Below are 20664 nucleotides of genomic sequence, written 5' to 3'. Positions count from 1 at the left end.
AGTTTGCTCCAGTATGCGCCTCTTCTCTCAGAAGGTCCTGCCCCCTCTTCTACTCTGTGTGTGTTCTTCTCTCCTTTGTTGCAGAATATTTGGCACAGCCTCACCCTGCCCCATCCCCTTGATCCATTCACTCTAGAATCTCACCACTTAAAAACAAACAAGGGCTATTTTCTCTAGAAAAGACTCTGAGTTCCCAATCTCTTCCAGATGGAATAAACTGACACGTGATGTAAACTAGAGTCATTGGATTCAAAGCAGGCCAAAGATGGTATTTAATTTTTACAGGTTCACTCAAGGAATTTAAATTTTTAATTTTTAATGCCAATTGTGGGAAAGTGAAGAGCCTGTACTATGAGCAACTGTTGGCCAGGATCACTGTTGAGCAACTGGAGGTTTAAAGCATATCACTTAGCCCATCTCAAATTCACTTTCCTTATTGGTAGATTGACGGTGAAAAATCTCTCCCTCTTAGAGGTGTAGGAAGAATTAAATGAAATAATGTGTGAAAAATACTTAGAATGGTACCTAGAGCACAAAGTGGTCAGTAAATAATGGCTATCATTATTATTCTTATCCTTTGAATGTTTATGATCAGAACCTAAAATGAGTAAATAAGAATAGAGCGATCTTGGGACCGGCCCCGTGGTCGAATGGTTAAGTTCGCGCACTCTGCTTCAGCGGCCCAGGGTTTTGCCAGTTTGGATCCTGGGTGCGGACATGGCACTGCTCGTCAAGCCATGCTGAGGTGGCATCTCACATGCCACAACTAGAAGGACCCACAACTGAAAATACACAACTATGTACCAGGGGGCTTTGGGAGAAAAAGGAAAAATAAAATCTTTAAAAAAAAAAAAAACAAAAAGAATAGAGTGCTCTTAGAATAGCAAATATCTACTACTGGTTTTACTCAAATTTGAACATTTCACAGCTTAGGGAAGAGAGAAAGGGGCTGTCCATTGACTTCTTTCCAAAATAAGAATGACCATGAATTCATTTATCCATTTATCTCTTCAACATTTACTGGGTACACGCTATGTGCTGGACATTGAGGCTCCACAGATGTGGACGGCCTCAAGGCCCATGACCTCAAAGAGCTTCTAGTCAAGCTGGAGAAAAGAAAACTTCAAGCACAATCACCTTGGAGAGATGGCTGCTATGGTTGCTGGGCTAGAACCTAGGGTGATACAGAAGTAGCAAGGGAGCCAAAATAATTCATTATAATCTAACCATATTCCATATTCATAAAACAATGGCTACTGAGAGGACTCTGTGCCAGTTCCAACCATCACACCACACGTGGTACATGCTCAGAAAAAGCAGAAAGGGCAAGTGAATTTTCCACTGACAGAGTGTGGGCAATTCTGCCTGCCTAAACACTTAAGGAGAGAGGAGACAACTCATTTTAGTGCTCAGGTGGGTCTCATAGGCTCTATCAATCAGGATTCCAGCAGGAAACGACAAAGATGTGCAAATAGGCTAATACAAGGTAGTTTCTAATAAAAGAACTACTAAAGTTATGGGCAGAGCTAAGGGAAACTAAAAGGGATGGTGAAGCTCCCAGAGCAGCAGACTGCAGTGATCGTTAACAACTCTAGGCCTTGTTACAAGGAGGATTATAAGGAGAGGACAGTTTCTAGAGCTTAAAGTGGATACATGTAAGGAGAGGGCTACCTGACAGCTCTAGCCTTCAATAGCAAGGAGGAAGCAGGGAAACCAATACTGTGACCCCACTCTCCTGGCCCCCACCTACTTCCTGCTAGTGCCTCCCAGTGACCAAACCAATGGCAATGGCACCTCTTGATACAGTCTAAGTCAGTCAGCTTCCTGGGGCCACTGCAGGTTGGAAAAGCATAGAGAATGGATCTGGAGGACAAACAGAAATGTCCTGCATACACGCTGGGCATCTCACCATGCTGAATATAATTGTAACATATAAAGGCATGTGATTTTTACGCAACTTGGGTAAAACAAGGATACTTTTGACTATATGCATTTTTCCTTATACCATAGAAATATAACACGTCCTGCTTTAGATATGACTCCACTGAATTTTACCTCAGTTAGCCCTCAGAACATGCTCATGAATTATGCATTTCCTTCCCATTTTACAGATGAAAAACAGATTCAGAAAGGTTGCATGTCTTGATAAGCAGCAGGGGAAGAACTCTTGACGCATGCCTCTACAAGTCCAGAAATCGTAAACGGTTTTTCCATTCTACCAGGTTGAAAACTACAGAGATTGATTGGCAAAATCAATGTTGCAGAGACTTGGTTCGCAGCCCTGCAATTACATAAGATTAGGAAAAGTCGGCAAAAGTAATCAGTACAACCAATCTAACATCAATGAATCCAGTCCACTGTTCAAGCAGCAATGTGTTTACCTTTGAATCGAGTCATTTCTAAATAATCAACCAGAACTAGAAATCTGTAGATGACAATCTAGGGCTGACACGCACAGCTGGCCTGCTGTCTGGTCTGCACGTTAGCAAAGCTCTAACAGTATTGTCATATATTATATAGAAGGGGGAGGGTGGCATTGCCAAGAAACAGTAAGAAGAATGTGATTTCCAAAACCAGACCCAAAGACTTGGTATGAGCCAGGAGATGAACACTTTTTTCAAGCCCCTTTAAGAATCCATTAAGCTGCATATTATTGACCATTATTTAGTGGTGTGCATTACTGCTACCCCCTTGGACTGAAGCTGCAGGAACTTTGCGAAGCAGAAGCTACAGACCGAAAAACAGTTAAATCATGGGCTCTGGAGCTGGAAATCAGGGCTCAAAATGCTCCCCATGCTTTCTGGCGGTGTGAAGGTAGGCAAGTTGGCTCACCAATCGAGCCACAATTTCCTTATCTGCCAAAGGGAGAAGATCAGTTTTTATCTCACTGGTTAAGAATGAGGCTTTCATAAGACAACACATGCGAAGTGCTTGGTATACAACAGGCGTCAACGACGCCCTGTGTTTGCTGTTTTCATCATTATCAGCAGCATCTTCAGGCTCACTCCACTGTCTCTTCAACTCCTTTGATCAAACACATCTGGCCCAACAGCGGAGAGATGCTTTTGTCTCTCTCACGCTTCCCACTACACTAAGATAAGCCTATCTGCTCCCCACTGCAACCCCCATTGCCTTTTTTTAGTGATTTTCAAATTTTGTCTTCATTTTATCTATTTTTTTATTATGGTCAAATATACGTAACGTAAATTTTAATGTTTTAACCATTTCTTAGTAAACAGTTCAGTAGCATTAAGCACATTGCCATTATTGTGCAATCATCACCACCATCCATTTCCAGAACTTTTTCATCTTCCCAACCTGAAACTCTACACCCACCAAATCATAACTCCCCATTCCTCCCTCTCCCCAGCCCCTGGCAACCTACTCTATGAATGCTCTCTATGGATTTAACTCTAGGTACCTCATCTACATGGAATTGTACAATATTTGTCCATTTATTTATTTCATTCTTTAAGGTTTTCTTTAATGGATTATTTAACCTGCATAATGTTTTCATCCATATTGTAGCATATGTCAGAGTTTCCTTCCTTTTTAAGGCTGAATAATATTCCATTGCATTTATGTACCACATTTTGTTTACCTATTCATCCATCAACGGACACGGATCACCTTGACCTTTTGGCTATCGTGAATAATGCTGCTATGAACATGGGTATACAAATATCTGTTCAAGTGTCTTCTTTCAGTTCTCTCGGGTACATACCCAGAAGTGGAACTGCTGGATCATATGGTAATTAGATGTTTAACTTTTTTTTAAGATTTTATTTTTCCTTTTTCTCCCCAAAGCCCTCTGGTACATAGCTGTGTATTTTTAGTTGTGGGTCCTTCTAGTGTGGCATGTGGGATGCCACCTCAGCATGGCCTGATGAGTGGTGCCATATCTGCACCCAGGATCTGAACTGGTGAAACCCGGGGCTGCAGAAGCGGAGGGAGCAGACTTAAGCGCTCGGCCATGGGGCCAGCACCTATATGTTTAATTTTTTGAGGAACCACCATACCATTTTTCACAGCAGCTATACCATTCTCACTCTCAAGGCACAAGGATTCCAATTTCTCCATATCCTAGACAACACTTGTTATTTTCTGGTTTGGTTTTGTGTTTTTGTAATTGCCATGCTAATGAGTGTGAAGTTGTTGCATCACCCCTTTTTGTGTTTGCAACAGCTCTGTGTTCCCATATGCATTTCACTACCCCCACTTCCCAGTCCCTGGGCATAACCAAATGCATAGTCACTGGCTAGTTCTACTCCTGAGGCAGAAGGCTGAGCTCAGCTACCTGGACCAAACTAGCCATGAGGCTGGCTCCTAGATGGCCCTTCCTTGGCAGGCTGAGGCTGCAGCTGTAAAAAACAAGAGAATCAACAAAATTAGGTGAACTAGGGCTGGTTGTTTTCAACATGCATGCACAACTCTCTTACATACTTTAAACTACACTTCTAAATTATAAGGAAGTATTTGGATAGAGAAATCACTTGAATAAAATTTTTGTTGATATTTAAAATGATAAAACAATGAGTTTGACTTATATAGCCTCTCGAGTCCAGGACCCCTAATGGGCAAATTATTAAACATCTGAATAACTTGTCAGGCAAAACATACAACTTTGCATGGCCTGCTATAAAGAAATTTTTTTAAAAAAAGAAAAGAAGAAAGGAGATGACTAGGAGTATCCAACAAGGATACAGTTCTAGATGAAAAATTTCCCATGACTCTACATTGAGCTGCATAATGAAACCACTTAAATTTTTTATCTAAACTTGTGGTTAGACATCCTGTGAGAAGAGATGACGGCCCTTTAAAAATAGTATAGTTTTAAAACTGAACTAACCTCTGTTACCAGATAAAATCTTACAGAAAATCCTCGCCCTCCCTTTTTTTCCTGAGGAAGATTAGCCCTGAGCTAAAATCTGTGCCAATCTTCCTCCACTTTATATGCGAGTCACTGCCACAGCATGGCTGATGTAGGGATCCAAACCTGCAAACCAGGGCTGCTGAAGCGGAGCGCACTGAACTTAACCACTATACCACAGGGCCGGCCTGAAGAAAATCCCATTTTTTAATTTCATGTCTATACCACAACATTTACTTATAAAAGTTAAACAGTGAAATCTATACAGTGCTTTTGATTAACACAAAAAAACCAGAGAAATAAGAGGAGTGGTGAAGATAATTATTCCTCCCCCAATGATCAGCTACAAAATCCAATTAATCTGTGCATTTTGTCTTAGTTGCGGGAGATATTCTCCACAGATCTCTCACATGGGGCTCACATCTTGCACACAGAAGCACTGACAGCTTGTGTTCTAGACTATCTTTTCAAGAATGTTTGCATAATGAACATCCTTGGAAGATAAAGATAGTGTCTCCCTCTGAAGCAAAAGGGCAGGTTTGCTTACTGCCTAGTATTAGAAAGATAATGTCTCCCTCTGAGCCAGGAAGCAGGTTTATTTGAAGGCCATTACAAAAGATCCAGGTTCCTCAAGCTTGGAGTTCCTCTTCTGTAACCCAGTCCATACAGGTGTCATCTGACCCTCATTGTACTCTTCTGTGGAACTGAGGCTTGGGGAACAGTCAAGAAAATAATCATACTTTGGCTACTGCTATTGCTGAGAGAAATAAACTGTCCTTTGTCCCCACATCAGGGGTCTTGTGCCTTCTGCCAGCATCCATGAAATGGCGGCAGGCAAACTTGTTACCTTGCAAGTAGGATAAAATCTCAAGGCTCTTAACAGCTCTTGGCATTAGTTATACAGTAACGAAATCATGCCTTGTCACCCAGATAAGCGGTTGCACAAGGTAACAACTTTTAACCCACTTACACTGCAATCTTAGGACACTCTTCAAATAAACCAAGGAGGCAGGAAACATTTATTCCAAGACTCTATGAAACCACTAATTAATTGGGCAGCACAAGTGAATTGTGAAAATGTTGTATATAACATATTAGAAAGTATTTTTATTACAGTTTGTAAAATAATTTAAACATACTTTGAACATAAAATTTGAGTGAATTTGCAGAACTCAGGATCTCAGTTTGCAAAGCACTTCTATACCAGAAATGGAACAAGATGGAATCAAAAGCTTGGTGACTTTATTTTTTTTACTCTAGCTCCATATTTTAGGGTTACATCAGTCATCAAACCTCTCTCTAACTCATGTCCCCCATCTCTACAATGGGATTAACTGTGCCTACTGGGTATAACTCATAGAGTCGTACAGACGATCAAACATATTAATGGATACGATGCTTTGTACACTCTGAAGAGGCAAGACGAGGTAAACCGCTGGCTACTAGCTTGTCATTAAAAGCAAGCTCTCTGTAGCTCTTTCATGGTACAAGCGCAGCAGCTCAGAGCAATCACAGCATGTAGAGTCCTTTGTTCATTCAACAAATATTTATTGTGCCAGGCACTGGGAGGGAACAGGAAAAAGATCCCAGGGGCACATGGTAGAGAAACCTCCGATAAGATAAAACACACAAAAGAGCTTTTCCTCTTTGGATATAGTTTCTCCTTTATATTTTCCTTCAGTCCCATGGAAGAGAGAATATAAAGGAAGCAATGGGAACTCAACAGAGGTCTAATGGCACACAGGTACTTTAAACCACTTCTTCAATCAGGTCTACACCTGAGCAGAATAAATGGCCTACTAGTGACTGGACTACTAGAAACTCTGGCTGCTGAGAAAACCAAGGCCCTCTGGGTGAAAAACTAAACTAATGTCTTTATGAACCAAACCTGGAAGGGATTCAACCCCATATTAAGACTGAGATTAAATTACAATTGAGAATTCTCCTCTATGTCCGAAGATGAATCAACGTTAGTTCTAAATGTGCGTTTGAACCATTAGTTTCAGTAAGGAAAGTCCAAACTGCACCTCAAACTCATATTCTCTTTGATAGCTAATTCTATTTATCTGTATAGAGACCACTTGAGTTCTAATTCTGAGTGCAACTTTTTTCTTAAAGAGAGCTATTTTGCCAACTGCTGAAAGGTAACCAAGTTTTGCAATTTGGAATATGACTCCAAAATATCTTCTACCATCTGAAGGTCGTGTAAGCAGAGTCAATGCTGTTCTTTTCAGTTATAGATATTTATCCTGTTTATGAAAGTTTCATTTGAAAACTAAAAATTGCACTGTTTGGGAGAACGGGAGTTATGTTCATGTGTTGTGTGTCTGGGGTATCCGTGCCCAGGAAGAATTAAGTGGAAAACCAGAAGCCCCTCCTGGAGAGATGTCACACCTTATTCTTTGCATCTTCAGTCCACTGACTGGCCACAGCAAAGGTTTGACAGAACTTGTTGGTAAAAGTACATGGTGCCCTGAATGTGTTAGATGAATTCCTCAAAATGACCAAATCTGGGCATGGATCCAGGAGCACACACCCTCTTTTTCACACTCCCCTCCAGCTGGCAGCAGGAGATGAAGAGCATACACTCATGCACTGAGGTAGGCCCTGTCCTGTGTGCTCCCATGGATTAGTCCATTTAGTCCCCACAAGAAGTCTATGAGGTTGATACAATCAATACCTCCATTTACTAGATGGGCAAATGGAGGCAGAGAGGGGTGAAGCCACTTGCCCCAAGGTGCAGAGCCAGGATTCACACCCAGGTAGCCTGGCTCCTGGCTCTTAACCACTACGCTTGGCTAAATCTGAAAATAACATGATAATAAGTATAACAGGTATCCTTTATTTCTATTATTATTTACTACTCTACAGCAGCAGCTAACACTTCCCAATCTCTCACTCTGTGCCAAGCACTGTGCTTAGCACTGTAGAGATTATATCTCATGTAATCCTCGCAACAGCCTTTCCAAGTGAGTCCCAGCTTTATCTCCATGTAAGAGTACAGATAAGAGAGGTTCAGCAGCCTGCTCAAGGTCACAGAGCAAGCAAGTTGTGAGGCCGGCATTGGAGACCAGGGCTGTGTGACTCCAAAACCCACACTCACTGTCACTCACTATGTGGGAGGACTCACATCACCAGCTCCCCTATAACTTTCCTCATGTTGGGACAACTTGAAAGGGCCAGCTTCCACCCCTTAACCACTATTCATTCAAGTACCTCTGAGTTAAGGTAACTGGAGTGACATAAACACTAAGGTGGCAGAGTCATTGAATTTTGGTTTGGAAACACAGCTTTGTCCTAGAAAATAGCAGATTAAGAAACACCACTAGAGATTAGAAAGCCAGGGTGCCAAAAATCAGCATGTTTCAGCAACACCCTAGCAAGAAACCACCAAGTTTCACAAAGTTCTATTAATAATACAAAACAAACAAGTAAGAGGAGAGCAAAAAGGAAATACTGACAATACAGCCAGCCCTCAGAGCTGGTGGGAGGTTGTGGACAGCAGTGGCCTGCACACCTGCCACCTTGGGTTCAGGTCCCCTCTGTCCCTCTCAGGCTGTGTCACCATCTCACAGAAATGACTTAACTGCTTCTGGTCCCAGATGCTCCTTCTGAAAAGTGAGCAATAACATAATGTCCCATCGATTTTATATTGTATTTTTATATCATTATTTACTAAACTATTCTTACTATTATTATTTATGACTCTATTATTGCTCTATTAAAGGAGTTCAGCTAAAATAATCCAATGGAAGTGCCTTGAGGAGCTTAATTTATAAATAAAATGTGTTACTGGGTTACCATATTTACAGAATACTACAGAGATTTATCATGATCATTTTACTCTCCTTGTCCAACATTCACTTTAAAATCTCAGAATATTTTAGGTCAGTTTTTACAGAAAATTCCATACCTGGATATTTACAAACTCCACATTCTATTTTAAGATAAACTAGGTTTTGAAGTCAACATTGATTTCATCCATTTAATCTCCATAAATAATAAATAATAATAATAATAAATCTTTTATAATAATAAAAATGTTTTCTAAGATTTCTTAATAGTGTAGTAGTAATAAATTTGGGCTTTGGCCTCCTGGGTTCAAATCCTAGCTGTTTTTTACTAGTGAGGTGACCTTGGGTAAGAGGTTTAATCTCCACCTGCCACATTTGCCTCATCCATAAAACAGGACAATGATCTAAATTGGGGTTGTTATGATGATCAAATAAAATGGACTAGTCAGGGTGTCTGATACATGTTAGCAACCAACAAATATTATCTATTGTTATTATCTTAAAAGGAAAACAACAAAAGGAACACATATTTTGCAAAGCCTTCTTTCACAAATGTTAGAGATATCCTAAACAAGTATTCTGGCTAAAAAAATATATATATATATATATATGGGGGCCGGCCTGGTGGCGCAGCGGTTAAGTTCCCACATTCCACTTCTCAGCGGCCCGGGGTTCACCGGTTCAGATCCCGGGTGCGGACATGGCACCACTTGGCAAAAGCCATGCTTTGGTAGGCGTCCTATGCGTAGGGCGGAGGAAGATGGGCATGGATGTTAGCTCAGGACCAGTCTTCCTCAGCAAAAAGAGAAGGATTAGCAGTAGTTAGCTCAGGGCTAGTCTTCCTCAAAAAAAAAAAAAACAAAAAAAAAAAAAACAGGAAAAAACTTCAATACTAAAATAAATAAAATACTTGAAAAGATGAGCTATGAACAAAATCAATAGTTACTTCTTTATGTTATTCTTTAAAGTATCCATAGCTTACAAAATAATAGTACGTGCTGAAATTCTTGGAAAAGATGTGTAAGGAAACAAGGAAAATGCATAAAAAATAATTAAGTGTACACTCTAAACAAAACTGGTCAAATAGAGAAACTGAGCTATCAATTCCAAAGGCCTTAAAGTTTGTTCCAGGCACGTTCCAACCACCAAAAGTAGAGGCCAAGATTTGCAAGGCGGCAGCTAGTTCACGCAAGGTTAAGTACTTATTAAATTACTTTTCCTAATGCTAATTGCACAAGCAGTTTGGAGAAATAAATTTACGTGGAAATTGAGACACTGAACATTAATGACTGGAAAGCCGATTGTACGCAGAAAAAGATAGCAATATCGATCAACCCGTCCAGGGCTCATAATTTTATTTATACTTTTCAGCAAATATTTACCATCTACGACTGGCCAGGCATATGTTAAACTGTAAGACATGCAAGGTAGGATAAAGCAGTCCGTAGCCCTAAGTCTCTCAGTCTAATGCAGTAAACATACAAAGACGAAATTCTAATACAGCTATTTGGTACGTAATGCAGTAGCAGCATCTAACTCGGTTCTAAGCGGGTACGGAAGGATTCTCAGAAAAGGTCATATTAAACATGAAGCCAAGAAGAGTCAGAGTGAGCTAGGGAAAGTGTTGAGAGTGGCATGAAGAGTCTTCCAGGTGGATGGAACAGCATACGCAAAAAGTACATCAAATGACCACTTCTCTACTCCCTACTCTCCAATGGCTTCCCATCACAAACAAAATCCTCGATTCGTATCAAGGCTTTAAGGATCCTATGTGATCTGGCCCCAACGCATCTCCTACTATTCTCACTGTTACTTCGTGCCCTTCGGACACTCTGGTCTCCTTACCGTCCCAAAATATGCCCAGCACATTCCTGCCTCAAAACCTTTCCCTTTGCTGTGCCCTTTGCCTAGGCTGCTCTTCTACCAGATACCACAAGGTTCACTTGATTCAAATGTCCCCTCTTCAGGGGCGTCTTCCCTGTCCCCTCTATCTACCTTGCCAACTTCAGGAAGTCTGTTTTTCTTTCCAGCACTGGAAACCACCTGTCTTAGACTACATCCCTCTTCATGTGTGATCCCTTTAACGTCTGCCTCTTCAACCGAAATGCAAGCTCAGGAGGGCAGAGGCTGTCTCGGCCTTGGGTTCAGGGCACATTTCCAGCGCCTATAACTGTGCTTGGCATGTGGCGAGGGCTCAATAAATATTTTTTGAACACTTAATGAATTGATAAATGGTCTGAAGGCAGAGAGGAAGCTTGGATGGTCCAGAGACACAACAGTTCAGCGTGAATGGTGCATAAGATATAAGGGGAGAAGCAAAAGACAGTGGGCTGGACTAAGTGTGTTTTCTAGAAGGAATGAGCAACTTTCTTCAGCTTTTCTTATTTTTGTCTCACCATCATACCCATCCAATAATCAAGAACAGTTCTCTGTCAGACATTTTCAATTATTACTAATCCCTGCTCCCAAAGTGTGGTTGCCCAGATCCCAAGAGATGAGCTGTAGCTGGAGGAGAGTATTACAGAATCCTGTGGTTTCCTTCCATGGAACTGACATGTATGTTTTTGACAACACGGAATCTTATAGTTTGAAAGGACCATCATGGTAATCTAAATAACTAACAGCTGCTAGAATTTTCCAAAAGAAACTAAAAAACTAAAACAAAACAAAACAAAGAAACCAGCAACAAAACATGTACACCTACTCAAGTATACAAATGGAGGTGTTGATGGATCCCTTCCATGCAAATTCACGTGAGTCAGGGAGATGATGGATTTGCTATACTTCAATATAGAGAGCAAGTTATAGGAGAACTACTACATATCGGGCATTGAGTGGTTGGACAATACCAGCTCCAGAAACAGAGGTGAACAGAACTGGGATAGAGGCAAAACACAGGAGAGACAGACCAAGGGTGGTCATCAATATCACGTTAATATCTGAAATGGCTAGCATTTGGGGGATCTGATTACATCCCAGAGATGCTGAGCTAAATGCTTAAGTACTTGACAGAGTTTATTCTTTTAATACCCACAACAACACTAAACACCTAGGAGGTAGGTCTATCACCAATCCTATGTCATAAAAGAGGACATTGAGATTTAGGAAGGTAAGGTGATGGGTAGAATTCAAACCCTGTCTGGCTCTTAACCATCATGCTACTTATCTGACCACCCAGGCCTCTCTCCCCATCTCATCAACCCACTCATCATACAGTAGGCTCTTTTATGTGATAAATACATATTTTTCAACTCCTGAAAGCTTGAAAGGCAGTCAGGGTTAAGAAGGAAATACCATTGCTCCTGTACTCATTTCTCTAATGATTGTCCTGGAAAAAAACAAGGAAGATAGGATAGAAAAGAAGCCATGGAAATAACTGATCAGCTCAGAGACAGGCCACTGGGGAGATTCAAGATCCACCAACTGGATACTCCTGGGCTACAGTATATTCATCTCTTCCAAAGAGCTGAGAGATTATTCCTCATAGACATCCTGCTATCTAAAGTTCTCTCACCACTCAGCTCTTGATCTGTACTTGAACTTCTCCTGTACATGATATGGCTTCTCTAGCCATTTACAAGACTAAACCTCCAAGGTATACAACAGTATTTAAAAGAGAACGGGCAACTGTGTCACTTGATGGCAAACATCAAGCTCCATCCTTTTGTTTTCACTTCTGAAGTTTTGTTAAATTGACTTAAATATAGAAAATACTATTTAAGTAGATTCTTTATTAAGAATCTTATGAAATCAATTTAATTTCTAGTGAAGAGAAAAGCAAATGAGTGATAGAATTCTCTCCTATTAAAAGGAACAGTTATGTAACCATCCTACAAGGAAGAGCCAGGCTGAAGTCAAAATGATAAAAGACTGAAATAGCCTTGCTTCTTTACAAGTCAGGTTTACAGTGGGGGAGTTCATGTGCAACATACTTCTCAAATAGCCTCTGTCCTCTCATGAAGGCCTTCACTTCGTTGTCCAAGGGGAAGGTACCATCATCCTTTCTAAAGCGGTAGAAGAGTTTGACGTCCTTGAATTCCTTATGCTCGTCACACACTGAAACACAATATACACAGAGAGGCAAATGAGCAAAAAAATAACTCCAACTATTCAAATGAAGTAGATGCTAACTAAAAATTGTTTCACTCCCTAATTTTTCAAGCACACAAGTATCTATTATATGATTTAATACATGTAAAGTACTTAGCACAGTACGTGGTACAGAATAAGCATGCAGTATTACTAGCCATCATCATCCCCCTCATCATCAATATTATCTATTAAAAGGTTCACAAAATTCAATTCATTATTCATTCCACAAACTCTTCTTGAGCATGCTATTGGGGCAGGCATCACTTCAAAGAATGTGAAGTTTAGTGAGATAAAGAGAAACGTCAACATATAATTAAAATATGGTGTGATAAGGCTATGAAAAGGTGAGGCGAGATCACAGTGGGAGCCCAAAGGAGGAGTAGCTAGTACCCCAGTAACCCAGTTTTGTGGAATGCATTCTTCTCTGCAGAGTCTGCACATAAGTGAAGACCTGAAGGATGAATAGAAATTGGTCAAAAATGGAAAGAAAGGGCATTCCAGCCCAAGAGAATAATAGCATGTGAAAGGTCTCAACCAGGGTTGGACAGTTCAAGGACAAATGTTCAGGAATGTTCATCAGACCATTGAGAGTAACAGCAAAAACTTGGAAACAACCTAACTGTCCATCAGGAGGAGAATGGATAAAGGTATGATGGCATCATTACACATGGCATATGACACAACAGTGAAAATGGACAAACCAACAAGAGATATATCATTAACATGGATGAATCTCACAGTGTGTTGCCCAAGTGGCAAAAGGATAAATGTGCCTCTCTATGATGCTTTAAAATACTTAAAACAATGTGATAGGTTGCTAGAGATGCATATACAGAAAGGAAATGGGTAAAAAAGTCCATGAAAATAAAGAAAAATGCCTCTTGGAAGAGAACATAATTGGGAAGAGGTACATGGGAGACAATATAAACTAAAATGTTTTCTTTCTTATATGGGTAGGTTCACATCTGGAATAGAAGATTTAGTCCTCTGGTTCCTCCCAAGTTACCTTGACTGCAGCCATCTCACTCACCGTGATGAATAATGCCCCGGTCTGCTAATTTCTGCATGAGTTTAATTGCCGTCTCTCTGTCAGAAGCCTCTTTGTGCTCAATCAGCCAGTCAATCAGTTCTTTTGCAACAAAACAGTTTGGGTAGGTTTTGAGATGATGTCGCCTATCTTTAATAACCTTTTCTTCATGCAGCCTGAGCCTGGAAAGAAAATAAGTTTGGTAATCACTTTAGGAATTTTGACAACACAAATTATTAAACCAATCCCAGAGAGCAGGAAGGAACAAAATGGAAGCTCTAAATGCATCAGAGTGCCTTTCAAATATCTTTCTGTCAGTGGGTGATTTCCATACTGTCAGAGCCCAGAGGTCCCAGAAAGTGGTTTCACCCCTCAGATCAGAGATGATACAGGTAAATGGGAGGGAAAAACAACCATGACATCCTAGAACTCTCCCACTGCTCAAGAGACTGAGAGAAAAACTCTCCCACTCCACTCTGCCTCACTCCCTTCTCTTTTTCTCTCCACCAGTGGGCTTACGGCTTTAACCAACTAACCAATAAAAACTCTAGGAACTTGCTGAAACCAAGTACTTCCTCTTCATCACAGATTGCTCAGGGTCCACCATATTTGCACACATTCATTCATCCGTATAATAAATATGAAGGAGTGTCTGCTACCTACCCAGCAGGCATTTCCAGGCATTAGAGACCCACATCCGAAAATACACAAAGATCCTTGCTTTTGCGGGCCTTGTTTACTACAGGGACTACAGCTATTCCTTTCGTTAAGGCTGACTAGGTTCCAGGTGCTGATTTGAGCCCCTTACAGAGATTGGCTCACTTCATGCTCACAACACCCTCATCAGAAGTTTTCATTACTACCTCCACTTTTTTTTACAGTACAGAGAACTGAGGCCTCAGAGAGATTAAGTGACTTGTCTAAGATCTCACAGCCAGGAAGTGATGAAAATGAGGTCTGAACCCTGATGGTCTCACTTCAGTGTCCAACTTTCCAGTTCTGTATCATGCTGCCTCTAGCTAGCGAAGGATACATGAAAAATCCAGAAGAGATAGATTAAAGCTCTTGGACAAATACAACTTATTTACAGGCTGATGGAAGAGCCTGGAGAAAAGTGGTCGACATGGAGCCATCTCCTACTCCCTTCAGAGCTCAGCGACTTTTTTCCAAAAGAGTCTTAAACCTGCTTTTAAAGAAAAAGTTTCTTCCATTTGTCTTCCCTTCTTTTCATCAGTCTTGTATTACATTTTAATTCTCAAGTGAATTATTTGAATTAGGTCAATTCAAGGTCGTTCTTGGGTCAGTTGGGTCAATGGGTTCAGCTTTCTTCCTACTTCACCCAGCTGGCTTCCATGCTCCTCAAGTCACCTTCTCAACATTGCTGAGAAATGGGAGGGCCACATGAGTAAATCACACAGTAACTGTGTGACCTGGACAAGTGACTTACTGTCTCTTTCTTCCTCTATAAAGTGGAAGCACTATGTCTACCCTATCCTTGGCAATGTTGACATTTAGGAACATAATGTCCGTTCAGCACCAGCAACCCAGCACAGTGCCTGACACACTCCCTAAAGAAGGAACTAGATCATTCTCCTGCCTGTTTTTTGAACAGAGTGCAGTGAATGGAATTTAATGGGTTTTGATATCCTAAGGGTTGCCATTATGAGTGGGAGCATTCTGGGCTGGAGCTCTGAGGCTTAGATGCTCTTCCTTGCTAGACCACTATAGGCTGAACTGTGTTCCCCTAAAATTCACACGTTGAGGCCCTAACCCCTAGTACCTCAGAATGCATTGTATTGAGAGATACGGTCTTTTAAAAGTAATTAAATCAAAATGAGGTCATTAGGGTGGGCCCTAATCCAGTACGACTAGTGTCCTTACAAGAAGAGATTAGGACACAGATACTCACAGAGGGAAGACCATGTGAAGACACAGGGAGAAGGCAGCCATCTACGAGACAAGCAGAGAGGCCTCAGAAGAAACCAACCCTGTCAACGCCTTGACCTCAGATCTCTAGGCCCCAGAACTGTGAGAAAGCAAATTTCTGTTGTGTAAGCCACTCAGTCTGTGATACTTTGTTACGGCAGCCTGAGGAGACTACAACAATCCCAACTGCTGAAGACTGGAGGCTCTAGAGTGGTCTGGGAAGAAGGGCTCAGCAGGAGCATCGTCAGTGAGAAGGGAGAGGAGGAGGGGAAGGAGAGTTCTAACAGCTGCAAACTGCAGAGAGAGAAAAGAACCATCTTAAATGAGTTCCTACTATATGTCAGGTATTATACTAAGCATTTTTCACACATGCTGACTTAACTTACTGCTATGGTCTAAGTGTTTGCATCTCCCCCAAATTCATATATTGAAATACCAGACCCTAAAATGTCAGTTTTGAGGGCAGTCAGGAATACAGGACTAGGAATATAAAGACTTGGCTTTGGTCTGGACGCTGCCAATAATTCCACATGATCACACTTCTCAGCATCAGAGTCCTCGGTGGTAAAATGGGGATAATGGTACCCATCCTGATTACTTTGTCATACTGTCACAAAGCTCATTAATAAGAATAAAGATAGCATTTGAGCCCTTATGTGCTAGCCACAGTTTAACTACTTTATTAGCATTCATCCTCATGACAACTCCCTGGGGCAGGTAATGTTAAAACCACAAATAATACCAATGTAGACCTATAATTACTAATAAAAAAAAAATGAACCCTAATAAAAAAACACATCACATAAGCGTGCTGAAGTCATCACATGATTCCTTCTAATTAATTCAGTGACAATGACACTGAGTAATTTGTTTAACATGCTCAAAGTGGCAGAATGCAAAATATTAATTCTTAGACTTGATGTCTGTCAGGAATCCAAGAATAATGAGGACCAGTTTATTTAGAAATTGAAATGCAGAACAAGCTACCTTATAATTTGGTGGAGGAGGAATATGTTATGAGCCAAGAGAGGAGTTTCAATTCCTGTAAATTTTCCAATTAAAAAAAATTATTAGGTAATGTTTACCTTGAAATACTACAGAACAGAACCTTTCAGCTACTATCCTTCCATGACCCCTGAGCTTGATGCGAACTCTTGAGCATGCTCGATTCCCACCAGTTCCCACCCTGCATGGTGAGAAGCACTACACACCCCTTCAGCCCCACGAGGGCCTGGTACATTTCCATGTGCAGAACACTGAGCAGAAATATGATGGAGAGGAAAGACCTCTGGATACAAGAGATAGCCCAGGACTTGATCTTTTTAGATATGTTACCAAGGGTTAAAAATGTTCAATAACTGTTAGCATCTTTTTCATCTACAGTCAGAAACACAGAATTCTAAAAATGAGCATTGAAAATTGTACATTCCAGAAAAACTATTCCAAAAGAGAGACAATTTTCACACTGCAAACACATAACCAAGTGTTTTGCCTGACACCGTGGGTACTTAATAAATATTTGGTGAACAAACGAGTGTGCAAGGGCACTAACAGAAATGACATCATTTTCAAAGAGGTAGAAAGGCTTCTCATTAACTTATGAGGGTTCTTACTATCACTATCATTATTATTATTATTGTAATTATTACACTATCATAGAATTCATCAAAGGCTTTTTTAGAAAACTATGTATGTTTTCAGTTCCAGGGTAAACAATTTCCAAAGTTTTAATCTCTGTTGTGTGCGTGTATATTTGTGCATACACGTTTCTTTTTTAAAAAAAGAGAAAGCATTTCCTTCTACTTGAACTAAACTTACACCTTACAAGTTTTCACAACTTTAATACACTAAGATGCATGGAGATCTCCAAGAAGAGGAAAGAGTAAGCAATATTTCAAAGTCCTGTGGAAAAATGGAAATTCCGAGCAGCTGCGCCTCTTGTGGAATAGCTTTCTCTAGAAAGACTCCGCAAACTGCTCAGCTAGCAGCTAAAAGCCACACTTTTAAACACGGCATTTTGCCTGGACACATCAGTCACATTGTCTGCCACACCCAACATCCCCTTCGATTTAACACTGCCTTCCACACCTGACCCACCCCAGGCGGGGTTCAAAATCTGCCCGTTTTCTTTGCATGGCGAGGCACCTAGCTGGAAATGCCCGTGACCTAAGCTGGCCCCTGCCCACACCCACAGGCCGCTCAAGGAGGAGACCAGGGGCACAAGATTCTACCCAATTCAAATGACAGTAATTAGCTAAGCCAGGCGGAATGGCTCCCTCCAAGATTTAAACTAGCGCTGAAGCTTTCAAACTCCGTTTGTGCCATGGAAGACTTTCTTCAAGTAGAAACTTACCCAGATGTCGGTGTGTATAACAGAGCAATGTGGGGTGCTCTGGTTAAAAGGGGGTAGGGCTGCCAAGTCCAGAGCATCTCTTGGTTCTCCCATTCAGTTGTCTATGTACACCCTCCGTATCCTCCACACTATCTACATGGTATTCCATGTGCCAAAAACGGCACTGGAAGACACAGAGGAACCCAGCCAATCAGGAGTGAGAGAGGAGTCGGGCAGGAAAGCACAGCTGAGAGGGCAGGAGAAAAAGGCCCAGGAGCCTCAAATGACAGATGGCAAGAGACACCTGTCCCTGAAGCACCTTGGCTCTTGAAAGTTTTTCAGTTCTTCTTCCAAGCTAGGCACACCCTAACAACAACCAGAACAGTCGACCATCCCTTCAGGGGGCTGGATCCAAAAGCTCTATCTAAGGAGGCTTTCCACCTGACCTCAGGCCTCCTCCCAAGCTTCCTCACCTCTCTCTCACCTCCCACCACAAGCACGCCTGCCTCACAGTCTGGACACACGAACATGCCCCCACCACCGCCCCCACCCCATGCCTCTGCTCGAGACAGAGACCCCCTGCTTAGAATGCTCCCTCCTTCTGCTTTCAGTAATTCAAAAATTCTACTTGTTTTCAGCTTAAACGGCACCACCTCTGTGAACATCTTCTCAGCCTTCCAAAGCCAGAAGACAACCCTCTCCTCTGTCCTCCCACATATTTTAGTGCCACTAGTAAAGCATTCATCCCATGGTATTACAATTAGATGAGGTCAGGGATACTAAGGGAGAGTTGCTTATTTATTTGTGCAATTCTAGACACTCGCACGTAGTAGGGGATAGAGCCTCATGAGGTGAAAAATCAACTAGCGCATTCTATGCTCTCAGCAGTGAAGAGGAACAAGGCAGAAGAGTCTTCTAACAGCCCAGATCAATCCACCTTGAACCCCTGTTCAATACAGCCATGTGTATTTTAGCTGCATTTTCAATCCCACTGGCTAAGGAATTTAAATACAAAAACCACCTTCCCATCATTCATCTCAGACAGCTGGTTCACAGCCTTTAGATTCAAGGTGATTCTGTAATGTTCTATTCCTGTCCAGCTAAGCAGCTGCTGTTATTGCATCAGACAATTTCCTCTCCCAGCCTGAGGAGAACAAACACTACTGAGTGCAGGGTGTTAATAATCCCTGCAAAATTACTGCCCATCTGATAAGAAATGTAGAAATTGTTTTTTAAAAAATAGCTTGCAGAGAACTGCAGCGGGTTGCAGGATCCAGAGAAAAAAAGGGGGCGGGGGGCAGAAACCACATATTCTCATTTAAAAACAGCGTCATAAATCTCAGCCAAACTAGACAGTTTAATTAAAAAACACAGCAAGCCGAACAGTGGGGCTGACAGCGTGAGTCTTGTGACTTGGGCAACAGCACTGACATAAATGTGCTTAAAACCAAAGCTATTGTCCTTCCCAGATGTTTAGCAACAGCCAGGATCTGTCCTTGGGGATCGCAGAACTAGAGAAAAATCGCTCTTCATCACCCACCCTTGAAAGTCACTGAGTCTAAAAGGATGAGAAAGGAGACAGGAACATTTGAAATCTAACACACTGCACTTCCTTTTAATGTGTGGATTTATTTTATGGTTAAAAATTTAATTTATAGTTAAAATTTCAAATTATCAAAATAATACATGCTTCATGGTAGAGTTAAAAAACTTCAAATATGTATAACACAAAGCTGGGAACTGGTGATGAACTGATCATTGTTGAAGCTAGGAGATAAGTGGATGGGAGTTTGCTAGACTATTCTATTTGCTTTAGGATGTGTTTGAAATTTTCCTCAGCTCCCGCTTTCCAAAGGAACCCAGGATTAATAGTTGTTTATGGATTCTTGGAAAAATTTATTACGTACACATGTATGGCTATCTATGTGTGAAATAGGGTCATAATCCACATTCCATGTAGTTTTGCTTCAAGAAGACTCTTGAATTCTCCCAGCCTGATCAGATCAACAGGACAAATAGAGACAGCGATAGGAAGGAAACAGTACAGAACTGGTTGATGTAAACAGAGCACAAGTGATTCTGGAGAGCCAGAAGGAATTGATATCAGACAACACACACGCGCGCGCGTGCGTGCCATATGCACAAAGCTGCTGTAACCACCTTCTACGGTGGTAATGTCAAACGTTCCGACGAGCAAGACTCATTTTCAGGAGTGTTGTAAGCAATGGCTCTGTGAATCAGGAACAAAATCAGAGCCATAAGTTCTATATAAAGCCCAACCAGGAGGCTAGCCCGGTGGTGCAGTAGTTAAGTTCACGCACTCCGCTTCAGCATCCCTGGGTGTGGACCTACACATCGCTCAGCAAGCCATGTGGCAGTATCCCACATAGAAGAAACAGAAGGACTTATAACTAGGATATACAACTATGTACTGGGGCTTAGGGGAGAAAAAAGAAGAAAGGAGGAAGATTGGCAACAGATGTTAGCTTAGGGCCAATCTTCCCCACCAAGAAATAAAAAAAAAGAATCCAATAAGCCTTTCCTTATTAAAAACAAAAACAAAAACAAAAACTCTTCCAGGCCTCATGTCAAGTCAGTACAAAGCAAAGTCGCATGTATGCTG

The 20664-nt window shown here is 41.3% G+C and overlaps 1 protein-coding gene across 2 annotated transcripts in view; it reads right to left on the bottom strand.

Annotated features, from left to right (window-relative positions):
- The window catches only part of DEPTOR (DEP domain containing MTOR interacting protein), a 143489-nt gene that overhangs the window by 88441 nt on the left and 34384 nt on the right, over positions 1–20664 (bottom strand). For both annotated transcript variants that reach the window (XM_001496931.7, XM_023648901.2), the window contains exons 2-3: positions 13787–13965; positions 12597–12720 (exon numbers count right to left, since the gene is read on the bottom strand). In XM_001496931.7, the coding sequence (XP_001496981.5) occupies positions 12597–12720; positions 13787–13965 (303 nt within the window). The remainder of the gene's footprint in view (positions 1–12596; positions 12721–13786; positions 13966–20664) is intronic.

The sequence above is a fragment of the Equus caballus genome, chromosome 9 (genome assembly GCF_041296265.1).
Source record: "Equus caballus isolate H_3958 breed thoroughbred chromosome 9, TB-T2T, whole genome shotgun sequence".
Lineage (NCBI taxonomy): Eukaryota > Metazoa > Chordata > Mammalia > Perissodactyla > Equidae > Equus > Equus caballus.
The sequence above is the reverse complement of the archived record's forward strand: the minus strand, read 5'-3'. Positions and strand labels throughout refer to the sequence as shown.